The following is a 20,393-nucleotide window of genomic DNA, read 5'->3' as shown; positions in this document are numbered from 1 at the left end:
CCATGGACTGTATAGTTCATGCAGTGGCAAAGAGTCAGCTTTCTCTTTCACAGACTTCCGGGGACACTTTCCCTACATCCTGGGCTCTACACCCCCTGGGCTAGTAATTACCTACTCCTATTACCCTATTCCAGCTTCATCCCTTTCTTTCTGCCCAGACTTCTGACCTACAGAACTGTAAGCAAATAAGTGGATGTTGTTTAGAACAGCTAAGTGTGTGGTATTTGATTACACGGCAATGTATCACTAATCTAAGGGATCTTGAATCAGCAATGTGGCATCAAAGAAATGTGTACAGGGTGAGATTCTGTAGAGTCTTTTTCATAAAGAAGACTCCACAGAGAAGAACAACTACAGCTCTCCGAGTTCAAAACATCCCCAAGGGCAGAAATCACATCTCCTGCTACCCATGGATCCTTTCTGCCTACCCCACTGCCTTACCTCCAGGCCCCTACATTTCTCAGGTATTACAAAACTGTAAATTGGTTAAGGTTTTTAGGGCTCTCCGCTCAAGAGAACAGCATTGGAAACAACCCAAGGGTGTCTCTTTAGAGGATTTGTTAAATAAATCATGTTATATCCATATAAGGAAATACTATGAAGCTATTAAAGTTGGGGGGAAAGGAAGCCATCTTTAGAGCTATGGGGAAAATCTCCTGGCTATATTGTTAGGTGAAAAAAGAGAGGGGTAGAACACTGAACATACTACATTTTGTCTAAGAAAAAGTGAAAGTGAAAGTCGCTCAGTCATGTCCAACTATTTGAGCCCCATGGGCTGGCTATATAGGCCATAGAATTCTCCAGGCCAGCATACTGGAGTGGGTAGCCTTTCCCTTCTCCAGGGGATCTTCCCAATGCAGGAATCGAACCCAGGTCTCCCACATTGCAGGTGGATTCTTTTCCAGCTCAGTCACAAAGAAAGCTGTCCAGGAAAAGAAGACTATAAACTTATGCATTTGTATGGGCTTGTGAAGGCACTGGAAAGACAGAACAAAAGCAAATTAATCCAGTTTCCTATAAAAGATGGGATGGGGGGGGGGGTGTTGGAGAGCAGGGATGATGAAGAAGGTAAAAATGAGACTCCTCAATATATTCCTTTTTGTACCGTTCTTTAAACCTTTGAACCTGTTTAAAATAAATTCAAAGGTACTGAGCAAGGAAAAATATTTTTTCCTACTTCCTTAATGCTGTCTCTATATGAGACGATGGATGTTCACTAAAAGTCCTATGGTAATCATTTCATGATGTATGTAAGCCAAATCATTGTACTGTACACCTTAAACTTATACAGTGCTATATGTCAATTATATCTCAACAAAACTGTGAAATAAATGAATAAATAAAGGTACTGAAACATTTTGAGGGGGAGAGATTCCTAAAGGACCAAACAAACTGAAGAGCTGTGATTCTGGGACAGGCAGCCTCCAAACTGAACAGGAAAAAGATGAGCCAGAGGTGATTTCACAACCAGGAAGGTGATATTCCTGGGTGCTAGGTTATATTAACTAGGATCTGTGTGGCCAGGTACTTCTGTGAGGTCCTGAATGTCTCAGAGGAAAGTGAGGGACGTGTTAGGATGTGTTTGTGGGGCTGTGTGTGGGAATGTTACAGGGTCCAGTCTAGGGCAGCCTAGGTAACCCTGATATCTGCAAGATTTGGTGGTAGGCTGGTCTGGACAAGGAGGGTGGCAAGAACTAGATTGTGTTCCCCCAAATCCATGTTTGAGGGTCCTCAGGATGTGACTATATATGGAAATTAGGTCTTTAAAGAAGCAAAAAGGACTTCCCTGTTTGTCCAGTGGTTAAGAGTCCGCCTGCCAATGCGGGGGACACAGGTTCAATCCCGAGGCCGAGAAGATTCCACGTGCTGCAGGGCAGCTACTAAGGCCAGCGCCCCAGTGCCCATGCTGTGCAGAAAGAGAAGCCACTGCAGCGAGAAGCCAGGGCACTGCAGCTAGAGTAGTCCTGGATGTAACCAGAGAAGGCCAGGAAGACCCTGTGTGACCAAAACTGCATTTTTTAAAGACGTAATTAAATTAAAATAAGATCGTTCTGGTTGGCGCTAACCCAACATGGCTGGTGTGCTTATTTGAAGCGCTTAGGACACACACAGCACCAAGGGAAACCACGGGAGGGCACTGGGAGACACCGGCCATTCACAGGCCAAGGAGAGCTGCCCCAGAAGAAGACTGGGGCAGACTGCTTGCTGACACAGTGATTTGGGACTTCCAGCCTCCAGAGCTAGGAGGAAATATTTACACCACCCAGGCCGTGGCACTTTGTCACGGCAGCCACAGCAAACCGGTACAGAAGGGGACTGGCCCGGCGGGCAAGGAGGACAGCTTTGCTAAGGGGTGAGCTCAGAAGAGAAGCAGGGGCAAGGGGGTGAGGGGGATGGTGCTGAGGGCGTCACAGCTCTGGGGGGTTCTGGGGGAAAAGGAAGAGGGGCAGAGCACCGAGGAGAGGAAGGAGAAGCCCTGCGTGTCTCCGCGTGCTTGCGGGGTGGTGGGCAGTGAGCGGAGGGCACTGAGTCTCTCCCTTCTCTCTCTTAAAATCCCATTTTCCCCAGAGCCGGCCCTTCCCCAGGGCCACACTCTCAATGTCCCTCTGTTCTGCTCGGGGAGCAGAAGGTCTGGCTCCGAGGAGGGGCCGGGGCAGAGCCGCCCGCCCCTCCCCGCCATCTGACGGCCCATTGTGCCCGCGCAGCTTGGGGGGTGACTCCGAGGGGCACTCTCCCCCGGCCCGGGAAGGCCTCCGGCTCCCAGGGCTCCCCCGGAGCCGCTGCGAGCAGAGGGGCCGGCTCCCGGGATGCGGCGGGTGGGGGCTGGGCGGCCGGGGATCGATGGCGGCCTCAGCTGGCGCGGCCCCCTCGCGCCACCTCCGCCCCTCGGCCCCGCGGCAGCTGGGCGCGCGCCCTCTCCTTTCTCCAGGCCTTTGTGGCTCCAGTTTATTTTCCAGTTAATGAAGTGGGGAGGAGGCTGCCTGCTGGCTGCTGCCCCTGGAGACGCCGGAGTTCTGAAGGCATCTCCTCCCCGCGGCGGCAGCCTGCGCCCCCACCCCTTCCGCGCCCGCCCCGGCCCCCGGCGGCCTGCGGGGCCCACCTGCCGAGCGTCGGCCGCCCGCGGCCGCACCCCGCCCGCCGGGCGCGAGGCCGAGGCCCAGGCCGGCGACGGGGGCTGAGGGAGCGCAGAGGAAAGCCTGCGGCCAAAGCCGAGCGCCCTGCCGTCGGCGGGCCGTCTGCCTTCCAGCTTTACACTCGGCCGCTCCGAGTGCAAGACGAGCGGTGGAGTCTGGGAGCTTCACTCTCCACTCTGGGGCCAGGGGAGGCGAGGGAACCAAGGTTTAGGTCAGCGAATACCGGAAGTAAGTTTCTGTGTTGTATCCAGGCTTTGCAGCCTCCCAGCTGGGCAACTTGGGCGCAGGTTGCCTCACCTCTCTGGGACTTTAGTTCCTTCATCTGTAAAATGGAGAAAACAAGTACTTTCCAATGAGGGAAACAAGTTGTTACCGAGAGGAGTAAATGAGATAGTTTTACAGTAAAGCACTTAGAATAATTCGGGCTCATAATAAACTTTAGGAAAAGTGTTGCCATTCAGCATTATCTTAATAAAATACCAATGCTGTAGACATAGATGAATCCTATTTTATGGAGTCCTGAGGTTTATGCTATTTTGCTTTTTTGGGGGGCTGGGGGGCTGGGGGGGCTTCATTAATAAAGGGAAAGAATACAAAATTATAAATACAAAAGTAGGTAAGAAGTGAACATTTGTTTTAAAAATGAATAAAGGATTCATAACAAGTTACAACTTTTAAAAAGTTGGCAAATCAAAATTATTAAAATCCAGGAAAAAACATAATCATTTTTATTAATTAACTGCCTGACACACCCATTAATATTTTTTGCTACTTTTTTGGCTGCATACCCTTTGACTGATTCCTCATAATGATTCTGTAATGTTTCTTATAGAGAGAGCAGAAGGATAATTCTGTTTTCCTCTGGCATGGTTGATCAAAATTTATCTTTTTATTATCAATAGTCTTTAAAAATGTCTTTCAACTTTAAACTTGCTGTATTAATGTATGCATGCATGCTAGGTCGCTTCAGTCATGTCCAACTCTTTTCCACTTCATGGACTGTACCTACTAGGCTCCCCTGTCCATGGAATTCTCCAGACAAGAATACTGGAGTGGGTTGCCATGCCCTCCTCCAGAAGATCTTCCCCACCCAGGGATTGAACTCACATCTCTTATGTCTCCTGCATTGGCAGGTGGGTTCTTTACCACTAGCAGCACCTGGGAAGACCATTATATCGATAATACCATCTGTAATTTTAGAATTGTTATTTTTGGAAGACAAAAAATCTGTACACTTTTTTAAAAAATAATTGAGCTGTAAGATATCAGGGCAGTTTAGGTTTTTTTATGTTGTTGTTCGGTCACTAAGTCTTGTCTAATGCTTTGCAACCCATGGACCGCAGCATGCCAGGCTTTTCTGTCCTTTACCATCTCCCGGAGTTTGCTCAAACACGTGACCATCGAGTCAGCTTTGCCATCCAACCATTTCATGTCATCCTCTGTCTCACCCTTCTCCTCCTGCCCTCAATCTTTCCTAGCATCAGGATCTTTTCCAGTAAGTCAGCTCTTCACATCAAGTGACCAAAGTATTGTAACTAATCTTAGGTATTTGTTATAAAGGACACCAGTCGTTATTAACCAGCTTGTCCTCATTGTAGTGATCTATTATGTTATCTTTATAAAATACCAAGAAATTGAAAACTTTCTCCATTCTAATCATATGTGATACCCTCTTTATTAATTGGGATATTAAAGAATCCCAGAGCTTTTAAAAAACTATTCTTTTCCTCTTAGTGCAATATCTCTTTGGGGATAAACTTAGTTTTGTGTTACAATTCCCTTCCTAATGTCAGAATAATTTCTATCTAATCATTTCATATAAAATACACAGGAAACATTTTTGTATGGCATATTTATAATTTATACGCAACATCATTTAAGCATATTCCTGACAGGAAAAAACTACCATTTTGACAGAGCATCAGTGAGAACCAAACCCGACACTTGCCATGTTACATGTCAGGTGATTAGAAAAATTTTCTGTGGACTAGCTTCTGTTTTCCGTGCCTCCAGGTCTGGGTCCTAGAGGACATGTTCTCGCCACCACGACCCTCTTGTTCTGCATCTACACGTCCCGATGCTGCGTGAGTCAGCTTGGTGACCACAGGAGCATTCCTAGAATCCACCCCTATACCAGAGGGTTAGCATAACCATACATGTAAGTGATTATGAGCTGTATTGCATGGACTTCCTACTCAATCTCCCTTTAGCCGGGCCCGCAGAATGTCCACGGCTTCTTCACCTCCTGACCTGAGGGAAAGTGAGGTGGAGGAAAGTAAGAGTGAAAAGAAACAGCAGACGTAACCAACTGTGATTACAGTGTCTTACTCTTGCATTGTTTATGCAGAACCACATGAACGCACTGGCGCACAGACAGGGTGCCACCCAGGGCCTTGGAAGGTCCTGGGCAACGGAGCTTCGTTAGCTTCGTGGTAATTCTCCCTCTGCTTGTGGACTATTGGGTGAGCTGTAATTTCATGGGCTCTAGAAGGTTTCTCTATAGTACCCCCAAAATACCTCCTTATCAAGTATAAAAATGTCTATAATTACACTGTCAGATATACAACACTGCCCCAGGAACTGCCCTGGTGTTCCAGTGGTTACAATTTATATGTTATATAATATCTTCGGTGTCAGGGGGAGGATATGGAGCCCTTCACATTTTAGCATAAGCTCATTCTCCAGGGAAAGTTTAGAGCAGAAAGAGAGCTCTCAGGATTGTGGAATAATGCTTCAAGAAAGACACCGGATCATCAAAGACAAACTTCTTTCACTTCACACTTTCTGTGAGGAATGAATGTGCTGGATTCTGCAGCCAAATATGGGGTTGCAAATAGCCTATGTGAGAAGGTGGAGCTGGGGGAAACACTTATAGGAACTCAGCATCATTTTTAATCACTTTTCAATTCTGAGCAATAATAGAAGAGATAAGAATTATTTATAATATTAACAGAATTTTTTTAGCAAAATCACTTTGCTTGGTAAGTATTTTTTATTTTATTCAGTGCCTTAAGCCACATGCTGGTGACCTAGCTGAGCATGAGTTGGGAAGACATATACTTTTTCTGATTTGCTCTGGCTTGCTTCCCCTACGATCACTTGCCCACACTTCCTGGTCTCTGCTTCCTAACCTCTGCTTGCCTAAGATTATGACTCAGATCCCAGCCTATCTGAACTACACCACCAACACCCTATTCCCCACCCACCTTGGGTAATTTCTAGTTCCCACTTTCCCTGAGGTAAACATTTGATGGTTTGTTTGGGAGAAAGAGAATCAGTTCACCATTGGTTTTCTTTCTTTCTTTTATTTTTTGGTGCTGCTGCTCAGAATGTGGGATCTTAATTCCCCACCTTGAGATCAAACCCATGCCCCATGCATCGGAAGCACAGTCTTAACTGCTGGAGCCCCAAGGAAAGTCCCTCTTTCCATTTAGACTCTGGGTAGAGGTGGTGGTAAAATCATCCAAGAAGACCCAGAAGCAGAGGAGGGGAGATGCAGAGGAAAGCCAGGGTCCTGAGCAGTGGGTGGTTTGGCTGCCAGGTGCCTGTTTATCTCACATTCTCTCTTGCTGGCTCTGAGTTTTCTTTCCCCCACATAAATGAGGTAAGGGAGGGGTAGGTCCCCAGGACACAAAAAGGCCCTGGGGCTTCTTCTTTCAAAGCAGTGATTTTCTGACAAGCCCCCTCAGAACACTTCATTTGGTGGTCCAGTGGTTATGAATCTGCCTCCCATCGCAGGGGACACAGGTTCGATCCCTGCTCCAGGAACTAAGATCCCACATGCCAAGGGGCAACTAAGCCCCAGTGCAGCAACCAGAGGCCATAAGCAACTAGTCTCAATTAGAGAAAGCCTGTGTGCGGAAATGAAGACTCAGTGCAGTGCCCCCCGCCCCTCCCCCCAAAAAAGAAGCTTCATTTTGATGACTCCAGCATCTGTGTAGACGAGCCTGGAACCAGTTGTGAAGAGGCAGGTTATTAGCTGACTGTGTGCAGTGTTTTTAAGAAGAGAATGCATATCTGGGGATATTAGATAGAAACCAGACTGTAGACCATACACCCAAGGTTTCCAGGAATAGGAAAAACATGGTAGATTTTGACATACTGATTGAGAATCCTGCGGTCACGCTTACTTGCTGTATACCTTGGGTAAGCTACTTCACCTGTCTCTGCCTCAACCATCTTACACAGAAGAGGGGATGCTGACACCTTCCTGGTCATGTGAGGATTGAAAATTGTGCCAGTAGAGCTTCTAACTGGACATGGTCGCAGATGTTCAAGCGGGACTAGGTTCATAGAAGAAACAGATATTTGAACAAACATTCTCTGAGTTTCTGCCATGTGGCAGGACCTGGAGCAGACATTAAGGAAGGAACTAAGATGTGTGGGGGAGGGACTCCCCATTTGAGTTGAAAACAAGACATGTCTGGGTGCAAGTTTATCATAGCGAACAGGTGACCTCAAGGAGCAGAGAATGCAGAGTCAGTGGTAGTGGGAGGAGAGAACCGAACGGTGCATCTTGCACTGGGCATCTCAGTGAAAATGTTGCATCTGTGTTGAACCTAATAAAGGAACAGTTGTGACTGGAGATTTATAGAAAAACACGACACATGGAGGGGAAAGCAGGAGCAAATACATAGAGGGATGAACACCTAGGAGCTATTTGGGGAAACTCAATGAAGACTGGGGACCACATGGCGGATGTGAATAAAGCTGTGCTGTGCTGGGCTGAGTCCTGTTCAACTCTTTGTGACCCAATGGACTGTAGCCCGCCAGGCTTCTCTGTCTGTGGGATTCTCCAGGCAAGAATCCTGGTGTGGGTTGCCATGCCCTCCTCCAAGGGTTCTTCCCCACCCAGGGCCATACATGGAGCCCAAAGATAGGCAAAGGTCAAGGAGGCTTTGCATGTCTTAAGTGTCCACAGTTCATCAGTAAATGGGGAAACGCGGCAGATTATTGAATGCATGGTTTTGGAGAGAACTCCCGACTCCTCAGTGCCTCCAGTACCGCCAAAGCAGGGGCCTGGCCCAGCCATCTTGTTTCAAGAGAAGAGCAGGACTTTGGCCACCATCGAACAGGAGGACGAGGGAGGGCAGGCAGGCAGAGAGAAGTACTAGTGAGTTACACCGTTATAAATACACTTTAGGGCCGTGTGACTTGCCCATAAATCGCCACACTGTGCTCAGGTGATGTCACTCGACGCTCGGCTGTATTTATAGCTTTGTTCACTGCTCCCTGGGTTTTTTTTTTTTTTCCACATCGGAGATAATATGTGTCTCCCACGCACACACTCACTCTGAACAAGAGAAGATAAACTAACATGCCATTTTTGCTCTTCTTCTGGTGCCTTGCATGGATGATTTCCTGGAACTTGCTAAATGCCTACTTGGTGGGGAAGTTCCTCCTGGAGTCTAACTGCTAGCCCTCTGGCTCTACTTTGTTACATGGAAACTAGCCTCCTCTCTACTCCCAGAAATCCTTTCCAGAATTCAAAATAGGGAACATATCTCTGTCTCAGTCTATGGTGACAGCAGTGAACAGTACTGGCAGGCTCTACCTGCTCAGGGCTTAGGATCCAACAGGGGAGACGGACACTGAATACCTAATTACAAGTGTGGTTAATGCTGCCAGTGAGAACAGAGGGTGCTTGAGGGCAATAATGGGTGATCTCACCTGTTTGGAGGAATTAGAGAGGCTTCCATGGAGAAGTGACATTCAATGTGAGGTCTGAGAGATGAGCAGGACTCAGTCTAGGGGATGAGGTAGGGCAGAGGACGCGTGGAGGCCCAGATGATGACCCATATGTGGCCAGTTCCAAAAACTCGGAGAAGCCTGTCAGTATAAGGGGTAAGAGGGAGTGTCAGAAGCAGTGAGGCTGGGAGGCAAGGCAGAGCCATCCCAGGCAGGATCTGGTAGCTGATGGGAAGATTCTGGGTCTGATCCATGGGGCTGTAGAGTCGCCAGTGAGTTTTAAGTGGGAGAATTAGGTGATCCAGTTTAAGCTTGAGTAAGACCACCGGGGCTGCAGACATACAGAACTGCAGAGAACAGAACTGAACAGACACCGAGAAGCTGTTGCTGGTGGTCCAGGCAGCAGGGGACCAAGGCAGTAACAGCAGAAGTGGAAGGAACTGGATATAACTTACAGCGGCCGATAGGAATTGGAGACTGATTGGGGATGGACGGGGAGAAAGAAGAAACAGTCAAGTGCAGCAGGTCTTTGGTTTAAACAACAGGATGGAAGCTGGTGCCTGTCCTTTTTCTTTTTTAATCATATCATTGAGGGATGATTAACATACAAAAAGCTGCATACATTTAATGTATACAACGTGTTGAGTTTTCAAATAAATATACATCCAGGAAACCATCACTGTATCTGTACCATAAACATATCCATCACCTCCAAAATTTCCTTCTGCCTCTTTAAAAAAAAAAAGTTAATTAATTAATTTGACTGTGCCAGGTCTTAGCTGTGGCACGAGGATCTTGGATCTTCATAGCGACATTCAGGATCTTTAGTCATGGCATGTGAACCCTTATTTGTGGTTGCAGGATCTAGTTCCCTGACCATGGTTTGAACCTAGGCTGCCTGCATTGGGAGTGCAGAGTCTTAGCCCCTGGACCACCAGGGAAGTTCCCTTCTGCCTCTTTTTATGTATTATTATTATTTTGAGATAAGAACCCTTAACATAAGATTTACTCTCCTAGCAAACGCTTGAGTACAACATAGCATTGTTAACTCCAGGCACTAGGCTGTACAGTGGCTCCCTAGGATCACCTCCTCTTGTGTAATTGAAACCTTGTACCTTTTGACTAATGCCTCTCCTTTCCCCATCCTCATCCCCTGACAAACAGCATCCTGCTCTCAGGTGGTACCCCTTGAAGGACCACTCACGGAGGAGCCAGGTTTCCGTTGTTTTGTCCTTTTTCATCGGTGGCAAACTTTTCATCAGGATTTGCTTTTCCCTAGACTGTGGGGCTTCCCAGGTGGGTCAGTGGTAAAGAATCTGCCTGCAATCAGGAGACACAGGTTTGATCCCTAGGTCGGGAACATCCCCTGGAGGTGGAAATAGCAACCCATTCCAATATTCTTGCCTGCAAAATCCCATGGAGAGAGGAGCCTTGCGGGCTACAGTGCAAAGGATCACAAAAGAGTCGGCCACGATTTAGCAACTCAACAGCAACAGCAAAATACCTATTCCCGGAGCCTGGACTCAGGCTCTGTGTTGAGAGGACTTGGGGATGGGGCTGGAGGAAGCTGGAGGCTCAGGGATGAGGCTGTTGGAGGAGGGCCATGGCCGTGCCTGCCAGAGGAGGACTAGATGCCAGGGCCTTATTGCTGGCTGTGTCTGCGAAGCTGGAAGAGAGGCACTGGAGGGACATTAAATCAACATTCTCCATCTGTCCGTTTAGGAAATACCATCGAAACCAGCAGCCAGACCCTGCCTGGCAGTCACTGCTAGGCCTGTTCACTGGCACAGAAGCTGGGAAGCTAGTGGGATCAGGGAGGAATACTTTGGCCTGGAGCATGGCTGTCTCATGTAGGAAGGCCCACTGTGTTGTATGTAAGGAGTTAGGAGATGAGCCTCTGACCCTGGATCTCAGGAGGAATAGAAGCAGTTCTCAAACAGGGAGCATTTCTAGAACAACTTTGTAGATATCCCGATGGAACCTCTCAGCAGGCATCTCTAGGGAACAGCCTTTGCCTCCTTAGTATAAACAAACATTTAACTATACTTACTGCAGGGCTGTCAGAGCTACAGGACACTGAGGCCCAGAGAGGGGAACTATCTTATTTAAGGCCCTATTTCAGACTTTGCAGATCCTAATTCTCAACTCTAGGAAGCTTTACTTGACATCTCCAAGCTAAGTGCATCATTCATGCTTTGCACTCCTAAGGAGATGGGTGTGTTTCTGTCTCTGCACCTCCCAGCTCGGTTGTAGTTATCTGTCGGTCTTTCCCACTAGACTGTGGCTTCAACAAGCGGCATTTTATTCATCTTTGTGTCCTAAGTGTTCAGCCTCGTACCTGGGCACAGAGTGAGCTTTTAATACATGTTTGCGAGATGAAGAGATGGATGAATGGGTGAACAAACTGATTATCAATTAATTAATCTTAACCCAAACCCTTTGCAAGCCTCTATTGGGGTTATTAGGGCTGGAGTGACATATTTTTTTTTTTTTTAGTGTTTTAAAAATTGTATTAGTTAAGATTAAATTGTTTAGCACTATTGATTTTCCCTTTAAGCACAGCTTTGGCTATATGCTGAATGTTTTTTTTTTTTCTTTTTTTGGCTGTGTTTGGTCTTTGTGGCTTTGCTCGGGCTTTCTCTAATTGCAGCAAGTGGGGGTTACTCTTCACTGAGGTGAGCGGGCTTGTCACTGCGGTGGTCTCTCTTGTTACGGAGCACAGGTTCCAGGGCACTTGAGCTTCAGTAGTTCTGGCACACAGGCTCACTAGTTTCAGCTCTTGGGTTCTGTTCCTCAGGCTCAGTAGTTGTGGGGCATGGGCTTAGTTGCTCCAAGGCAGGTGGAATCTTCCCTGAGCAGGGCTGTCCCCTACATTACCAGATGGATTCTTACCCACTGCGCTGCCAGGGAAGTCCAACTTTGTTTTTTTTTTTTAATTTAAGTATAGTTTATACACAATGTTGTGTTAATTTCTGCTACACAGCAAAGTGATTCAGTTATACATATATATATATATACACACTCTTTCATATTCTTTTCCATTCTGGTTTATTACAGGGTATTGGATATAGTTCCCTGTGCTACACAGTAGGATCTTGTTGTTAATCCATTTTACGTATAATAGTTTGTGTCACCTGATCTCCAACTCCTAATTCTTCCTTCCTGGAGTGACATAGTTAAGGGTTGTGCTTTAAAGTAATGCCGCCTCTCTAATAAGGGTAGGGCTTCCCTTGTGGCTCAGTTGGTAAAGACTGTGCCTGCAATGCTGGAGACTTGGGTTCGATCCCCGGGTTGGGACGATCCCCTGGAGAAGGGAATAGCTACCCACTCCAGTATTCTAACCTGAAGAATTCCATGGAGTGTATAGTCCCTTGGGTCGCAAAGAGTCAGACATGACTGAATGACTTTCACACACACATAATAAGGGATGGGGCTTCCCTGGTGGCTCAGATGGTAAAGAATCTGCCTACAATGCGGGAGACCTGGGTTAGATTCCTGCAGGCTGCAGTCCATGGGGTCACAAAGAGTGACTGAGTGACTAAGCACATAATGAGGGTTATGTAAGCCTAATTGTATATTTCCACTTGTGTGAACCTTATTCAACTTCACTCTTAAACCTCCTATGTTGTCCAGTGACCTTAATGTAACTTCTGACCATAATCTTAGCTACCAGCTTGATCTCTTGTCTAGCTTGAATGTAAACATAAACCACAATTCTCACAGCCAGTCCTGATACTAAATAGATCTAATGATGGGAAGTTTTAGGTCTTCAAAGAAGCACCAAGGAATGCTAAAAATCAGGAGACTGTGAACTTGGGAATAGGATCCAAGGGAACTAAAAGTAAGGGCCAAAGGTAGATGAGAGAGATGCGTCCTTTCTCCTTCATAACTCCCCCTTCTGCTTAGTTGAATCTCTGATTTTCAGATACAGGAGACCAGCGCTACGGAGCTATGACCAGAGCTGTTTGGACTTATGGGTTGACTTTGCTGATAAAAGCACTTGGAATGGGTCTGGAGTGCAGGGATGGGGAGCTGAAGTTAACAAGATACGCAAGTGAATCCTGGCCTAAGAGGCAAGAGGCCTGGGTTCTGATCCCAGTCTTATCTTACTCTATTATAATTTGCTTTGTCATTTCACCATTTCAAGGGAGAAGGGGCCTCATGTTTTTTGAGGCTTCATAGAGTTCTGGAGCTTGCCATGTGAGTCATTAGTTGACATTTCTTTCCATTTTTTCCTAATTAAATCTATTCCCCACTCTCCCCTCCTCAATACCCACGCCCCCACCCACTCCCCGCCTCTGTGCCCCTGCCCAGGGCCCCTGAGCCCTAGCTCTCTCCTCTTTCTCTGAGCTGATCTCCTCAAATGGGCTGCTCATTTGAAGCAGGAATCTTCCAATCCCTGTGAGCTGAGGCAATGAAATCCTCATTAAACCTAATAAGAGATAACTGGTCCATTTAGCACAAATTGTCTCCCCATGTTGGAGCTGGGATGTGATGCAGTGAGAAAGAGGGGGCTGAAATGGGTGGGAAGGAGCGGATCACAGTTGCTCACAGGCAAGGCTGGTGCATGGTAAACACACCCTGGGAGCCTGTCTTTGCCAAGGTCATTCTTTCTACGTCCCTGCCTCAGAGCAGCTTCAACCTATCCAAATCTCTCCTCAAATATTTTGGACACTCCTCCTCAGTAGATGGTCCCTTCTGAAGTCTAGTCTTTAGCCCTTTGCCTCCATAGCAGCAGTGTCCCCTCAGATAACCTCTGACACCCATGCCTCATCCAAGGAGCCCGATTCCTTGGTGCACCCTCACCCAAGGGACCACTAAGGGTTGATCAGAGCACTTCAGCTCTGTTGCTCTTCCTCACGCCACCCCCCCCTCCCCGCCCCGGCCCCCTCCTTCATCCCTCACAGTGCAGATCTGAATCTCTCCTCATCACCATTAAGCCTGTCCTATCTCTGCTCCAGTTTTCATACATCTCAAAGCAGCGTAACTGCAGCTGTGAAATTAAAAGACGCTTGCTCCTTGGAAGAAAAGCTATGATCAACCTAGACAGTATATTAAAAAGTAGAGACATTACTTTGCCAACAAAGGTCCATCTAGTCAAAGCTGTGGTTTCTCCAGTAGTCATGGATGGATGTGAGAGTTGGACCATAAAGAAAACTGAGCACTGAAAATTTGATGCTTTTGAACTGTGGTGTTGGAGGAGACCCTTGAGAGTCCCTTGGACTTCAAGGAGATCAAACCAGTCAATCCTAAAGGAAATCAGTCCTGAATATTCGTTGGAAGGCCTGATGCTGAAACTGAAGCTCTAATACTTTGGCTATCTGATGCAAAGAGCCAACTCATTGGAAAAGACCCTCATGCTGGGAAAGACTGAAGGCAGGAGAAGGGGACGACAGAACCTGAGATGATTGGATGGCATCATTGACTCGATGGACATGAGTTTGAGAAAGCTCTGGGAGATGGTGATGGACAGGGAAGCCTGGTGTGCTGCAGACCCTGGGGTCGCAGAGTCAGACACAACTGAGTGACTGAAAAGGCTGGGCATCTCAAGGAAAAGGAGAACAAGAGGAAACAGACTGGTATAGCAGCAGGAAAACCCAAGGCCTGATATCTGGAAGAACTTACACTATTACCTGGGTTCTAAGACACAGAACTGGAGCAGGAATGAAAGCAAGCCCCTTTGCTGGGGGTACTTTGGAAGAAGGGGTGCTTCTCTCACTGCTCTGGGCTGCAGTCACTATAGCAGCGGGAGAGACATGGTGACCTCCAGCAGCTCCTCACTCTTGGGGAATCAGGGTTTCCTTTTTGGTCAGGGTTATTTTCCAGGCTGAAAATCAGGATCTTGGCCTTTCCCTTTTGAGTTTCTGGTAAGCAGCAGGAACACAATCCTCCACCCCCTCTAGGGGGAAAGAGGACAATTTATAGAATTGTTCTGCTGTTCTTAGCCCTCATTGAGACAAAGAATTCACTTCCGTTTCTCAGGGTGGCTTCTGCTGCTGATGGTCATAATTTGCCTTCCTCTCACTCCCTGACCTCTTGATCTTTTTACTTTTGTGCTCAAAAAATTATTACTATTTCTCTTAACTCCATATACAACCTCTGGCTGCTTCTTTCCTTTTTTTCAGGGTGAAGTAGCATCCTTAGGGATTACTTCCTCTACCTCCACGCCTGCACACTTCTCTGTGGGCAGGGCCCTGTGCATGGGGATGAAGACTAATCCAGCAGGAGGAAGACTGGAAGGGCCCCTGTTTGGGGACCTCTCAAACTGAAATTAATCACAGCTAGCATTTACTTCTCACTGGGTGCTCTGCACTGTTGTAAGAGCTATGTGGATATTGACCCATTTAATCCTCCCAACCACTCCATAAAGCAAGTACTATTATTATCTCTGCTTTCAGATTAAGAAATCAAGGATTAGAAAGGGGAGGTAAATAAGCTACCAAGGTCACACGAAAAGTAAGGGGCAGAACCTGGATTAGGATCGCTTTGGGTGGTTTCTATGCTTATGTGTCTTGCTTTCAAATATTCTGCTGCATCTCTGCTGTGGAGAGGGGTTCCCAGCTTCTTCCTTGCCTTCGGAGAGTTCCAGACTGAGAGGACATGCTTAGGTCTTACCCCAAAGGCCCCAAGTTTGATGGGGAGGCAGATATCCTGACCTGGGGAGGTTATGTCTAGTCTGATGGAAAAGACACAGGGTTTGCTTCCAGGACCATCCATCAGATACTGCAGACTCAGCCCCACGATGTCCCCAGTTTGATGAAAGTTAGGTGATTAAATTTCAGTAGACTCAGTTAATCCAATTAGAATTGTGAACATTACCGTGAGAGAGATTAGAATGGAGGAAAGTTGGGAGAGCTTGACTGGGGTCCTCCCTCCAAGGAGGGGAGGAAGAAGCAGGATTAGCAGGAAGCAGAGGGGCTGGAGGAGGGAAGAGGGCACAGCACCCTATGTGTGTGTGGCCTGGCTGAGGGCAATGCCTGGAAAGCAGGGGCTTGCTTCCTGGTTCTCAACCCTGGCTGCCCATCAGAATTACCTGGGGAGGTTAAATCCTGATGCTTGGGGCTTCACTACAGAACAATTAATCTTTGGGAGTGAGGCCAAAGCACTGGTGGTTTTTAAAGGCCCCTCAGGAGATTCTAATACACAGCTGCTGTTGAGGACCCCTGGCTGGAGATGGGGTCTTAAACTCTGGCATCTGGAATGTCAACTGGCTTTTGTAGAGGGGAGTCTGGAGAACTGCTGTGAACAGAGCTGGTAAGAATCGGAGATTAAAGGGAGCAGGCGGGGTGGGAAGTTAAGGGACCAGGAGAGGGGAATGAGATTACTACTTTGGCTGTTAAGGATCTAGAGAAATTTGGCTTCTCTGTTGCTAGGGTTTCCAGGTGAGATAAAAGGCCAAGGGAAAGGTAAAGCTCTGATAACCCAGTCCCTCCTCACATTGAGAATCACCATCAAACCTGAATAGCAGAAGGTAGACAGGAAGCATTCACTAAGCTAAGAATATTCTCTTCCTTGGCTCTGGATTTTTTCTTCGAAAATTTTCCTAAATCGTATCACCATGGGCCTCCTTTCTGTGCAGAATAAAAAGGAGAAAAGGCTGTCTCACCGATATTCTAAGAACATCCCTTCCTCAGGGCCCTTCTATTATACTTGCTGTTTCCACCTACCTGCTACAGTCACCCCTTAGATGCCCGCCTGAAAACCTAAATCTCTCAGTTCCTTCAGGTATCTGCTTAAATGTTGCTTTAGCAGAGCAGCTTTCCCTGACTCTGGTAAGAGTAGCAATTTCTGCTTTCCTTCCACTCCCTATTCATTGTATCCTGCTTTATTTGTCTCTCATAGCCTTTACTACAACCTTGTGTTTTCTATTATTTTTCTACTGCCTCTTGCTGCTCTCCAGGATAGAATACTCTGAGGGAGGGATATTGTGTAAAACAAAAACAAAAAAAAAAGAATTTTTTTTGTTTGTTTTTTCATTGCTATAGCTCCAGGGCCTAGAATTGTGACTGGAACATAAGCAAACATTGAAGAATGCAAGATGCAAGAATATCTGCAAAATGCAAGATTAATGATGAGTAAATTAAAAGCCCTTATGTGTCTGCATGCTGACATGTGGCTGTTTGTATGTATTTGTGATTATATTTCTATTTCTCTGGGTTAGGTACACTCTTTATTTTTAAACTGTGTGTTTGACCATACACCTGTGTTTTAGAACATATGAAGGACCCTCTGGTCTGTGCATAGTATGCTTCTGGATGTGAGTTTATTTCTGTATCCTCATATGTGGATGTGTCTGGACCATTCAGCCTGGTGTCAGTATGTGTGGAAGAAAGAGTCATCATAACTGCCTCAAACCAGCAGAGGGCACCAGAGAGCTATGAACCTTGGCGCCGGGGGCTGAAATCCAGAATCTTGGCGGGTAATGAGGGACCCAGGAGACTTTAAGATCTGGGAGGAAAGAAGTGGAGACCTCTCTAGACCAATTTTGTAAAGTTGTGCAATTCCTGTGCGATTTCTATTATGTATCCTCAACTCATTGCCTAGGACCCAGAGGTCCAGTGAGCAGAAGCATCTAGTTATGGGTTGGGAGAGAGGCTAGTTGTTAAGCTGGTCTCTTTAAGAAAAAGGAGACCCCTGCCTTCATCAATCTCACCAGGAATTCCTTCTTCCCAGCACCCAGAACCCTCAATCCCAAAGGATTTCAAACTCTGTGCTTGGTGATCCTCTTGTGGCTGCCCTCTTCTTGGCTATTTGAAGCCCTCCAATTGAGTACTTCTCTTTCCGGATGGGAAGATAAGATGAACAAAGGAAGGAGTCATTTACGCCTGTCCTCCACCAGCTGAGGACTCCAACACAGCCTGGCCCCACTGTGTGCTGGATGAGGCCCCCTGGCGGGGGCCTCAAGCCAATCCAGGAAGCAGCTGGAATTCTCCAGCTTTGCCTTTAGTAGGTGGGAAGAGGAGTGATTCCTTCCCCACCTCCAGCATTCATTAGTCGATTGAGAATTCCCAATTTGAGAATCCAGAGGTTAGATTTTGGGTGTGGAATTAACAAGAGGAAAAAAAAAGGATTTTAAGCTTTTTGATTCCATGAACCACCGCCTGCCCACCCCCTCCTCTCCTAAACATGCTTACACACACCCAAACACACATAAACACTCACACACCCTTCCCCACCACAGTCATCCCCTGGGCTAAAAGCTGGTCCTCAGCCCATGCCCCGCCTCCCCAATCCACTGCCTAGTTCGGCAGCCTGGGACCAGGGCTGTGTATATAGATAGATGGGAGGGAGGGGCGGGTGGGCAGGGGTCCCGCCGTCTCTGCCCCAGCGCCCGCGACTCTCTCGTTGTTACCCCTTGGCCCTCCACCGCTTTTTCTCTTGGCGCTCCGTCCATCTCAGTTGCAGCGAGGGGTGAGAGTGTGTGTGTGTGTGCGCGCGCACTGGGGGGGCAAGGGGAGGGCTGTGGAGGGAGGGCCGTCGGAGGGAGAGCAGACGTCAGGAGGAGGGACGAGGGAGAGAGGGAAGGAAGACAAGGGGGGAGAAAGGGAGAGCGGAGAGCCAAAGAGACCCGGAGAGATAAAGCTCGAGGCGAGAAATAATAAAAGGGCGAGGGGGAAAGAGAGGGGGGCGAGAGAGAGGGAGAGAGAGAGAGACGGGACCGCGAGGAAGGAGAGATAAAAGAAGCGGAGGGAAGGGAAGTGAGTTTGTGCGCGCGAGTGAGTGTGCGTGTGAGTGTGCAGGGGCGGGCGCGGGCGGGCGGGGGGCGGGCTCCCGGGCTCCCCTCCTCCCCAGCCCGCTCCTCTCGCTCCCTCGCCAACTCCGGGCCCGAGCCGCGGGCGGGCGCACGGCGGAAGGACAGCATGCTGAGCCTCCTCGTCTGGATCCTCACTCTCTCCGATACTTTCTCCCAAGGTAAGCTCCCCCACCCCCCGCTCCGCCCGCGCCTGCCCTTGCTCCCCCCACCCGACCCCCGGGGCCGGAGTGTGCGCCCCCAGCCGGGGCGCGCCGAGGGGCTCGGCAGCCTGCGGCCGGTCCCCGGGGGTCGGGACGCCACGAGGTGGGGGCTGGGTCCCCGCGCGGAGTGCCGGGGGCTGGCGAGGAGGAGTTTTCCGTTGATTTGCCCAAGTTGTTTCCTCTGGCTGCGCGGGAGAACCGAGAATCGGGGCCGCGAGGGCCAGGGGTCGGAGTGGAAAAGGGATCCGACCGCCCAAAGTCTCTTCCGGAGCCTTTGGCAGCTCTACGCACCTCCACCCACCGAGACCCGGAGTCCGGACGCCTGGGTCCCGGCGGGGGGAAGGCCGGGGAGAGGGTGGGATCTCAGATTCGGGGGGCGGAGGTGCGCGGAAAGCGGGGGACCCAGGCTCCCGAAGATGTCGGGAGGGAATCCCGGCCCTCCTTCAGCCCAGCCCCTCGCGGGGCTGAGTCCGAGCCGCGGCTCCAGACTGCCTGGGGCTGCCCCCTCCAGAGGAAGGGAGGGGTGCCTCGGGGCCTCTGGTGGGGATTTGAACCCTTGCCCGCGGAGGCTCCCTGTCGGGAGTGGAGTTCCAAAGACAGCCTCTGGCCCGCTGGGTATGGAAGTGGCCATTTGCGGGGGCGGCGGGAGTGGGGGGCGGCTTACACCCTCTTGGGTCAGAAAAGTACCGATGTTGGGGCTTTATTTGGGACCGGCGGGGAAGAGCCTGGGAGATGGAGGAGAGGTTGGGAGATGCGGGAGAGGTTGAAAGAGATGAGGATGTTAGTGTATCCTAAGGCTGGGCTGGGGGGCGGCATGGTAACTGAAGAAGCCGAGGGCCCAGACTTCAGCCCCTACTGGGGTCTGTTTGAGTGGATTCTTGTCTCTTGGATCTGACTCTAAGGAAGATTTAATGCTGCTGAGCTAGCCGCGCCCCCCGCCCCCCACTCCACCCCCACCCCCAAGATGGAGCTGCTACACAGAAATTGACATACAAACACCAAAAAACCAGCCCTGGACACTGAGACAGACTATTCACCTACTGAGACAGACATACCCGCGAGCATTCCCCACACGGAGACAGACACATATACACAAAGACGCTGGCACATCGGAGGAAGACAGATTCCTCCCCCATATCGGTGCACGCGGGCATATTCACGCCCCCAAACGCGCCACAACTCACAGGCACAGTCCATGTGTGCAGTCGGGCATTTACAAGGACACACACATAGCCACACACAGAGACCCTTCTGTGAATACCAACCCTCCAGCAAACAAAGAAACTTGAGCAGACATTCCTATAGGCAGATACCTATGGAGATGTACAGACGACGAAATGGAGGAGGGGGTCTCCTCTTGGGTGGTGTCTGGAGCGTGGATCTGGGAAGAGGAAAGTTACTCTGCGGAGAGCACCCTCAGGCGGGGTCCTGCTCTCGGCTCCCTTCCTGGCCTCGTGGGTGTGTGTTTAGGGGAGGGATGTTGTACTGGACCCCTCCCCTCTCCTCCTGGCTGGGCCCTCCAGGGCTCTGAAGGCCAAGCCTGGCTGAGGTGGTGGGGGCGGGTCTCCAATGCTGTCCCCTAAGGCTCCCACCCCCCTGCGTCACACACAGGCATAC

At 48.9% G+C, this 20,393-nt stretch overlaps 1 protein-coding gene and 1 long non-coding RNA gene across 5 annotated transcripts in view; both read left to right on the top strand.

Annotated features, from left to right (window-relative positions):
• The first annotated feature begins 2,230 nt into the window (after positions 1-2,230).
• Positions 2,231-18,165, top strand: LOC136143910 (uncharacterized). 3 transcript variants are annotated; one of them, XR_010658421.1, is made up of 4 exons: positions 2,231-2,353; positions 5,148-5,296; positions 12,748-15,191; positions 16,808-18,165. It is a non-coding gene; the product is annotated as an uncharacterized lncRNA (long non-coding RNA). The 3 variants fall into 3 exon arrangements; XR_010658427.1 differs by having other exon boundaries at positions 5,148-5,292; positions 14,948-18,165; XR_010658417.1 differs by having other exon boundaries at positions 12,748-18,165.
• Positions 18,166-18,334: 169 nt separating this feature from the next.
• Positions 18,335-20,393, top strand: part of KIRREL1 (kirre like nephrin family adhesion molecule 1) — a 104,143-nt gene continuing 102,084 nt past the window's right edge. For both annotated transcript variants that reach the window (XM_065901592.1, XM_065901591.1), the window contains exon 1: positions 18,335-18,734. In XM_065901592.1, the coding sequence (XP_065757664.1) occupies positions 18,683-18,734 (52 nt within the window). In that variant the 5' untranslated portion in view covers positions 18,335-18,682. The remainder of the gene's footprint in view (positions 18,735-20,393) is intronic.

This window comes from Muntiacus reevesi, chromosome 1 (genome assembly GCF_963930625.1).
Source record: "Muntiacus reevesi chromosome 1, mMunRee1.1, whole genome shotgun sequence".
In the NCBI taxonomy this organism is placed as follows: domain Eukaryota; kingdom Metazoa; phylum Chordata; class Mammalia; order Artiodactyla; family Cervidae; genus Muntiacus; species Muntiacus reevesi.
This window is presented reverse-complemented; position numbering and strand designations above follow the sequence as displayed.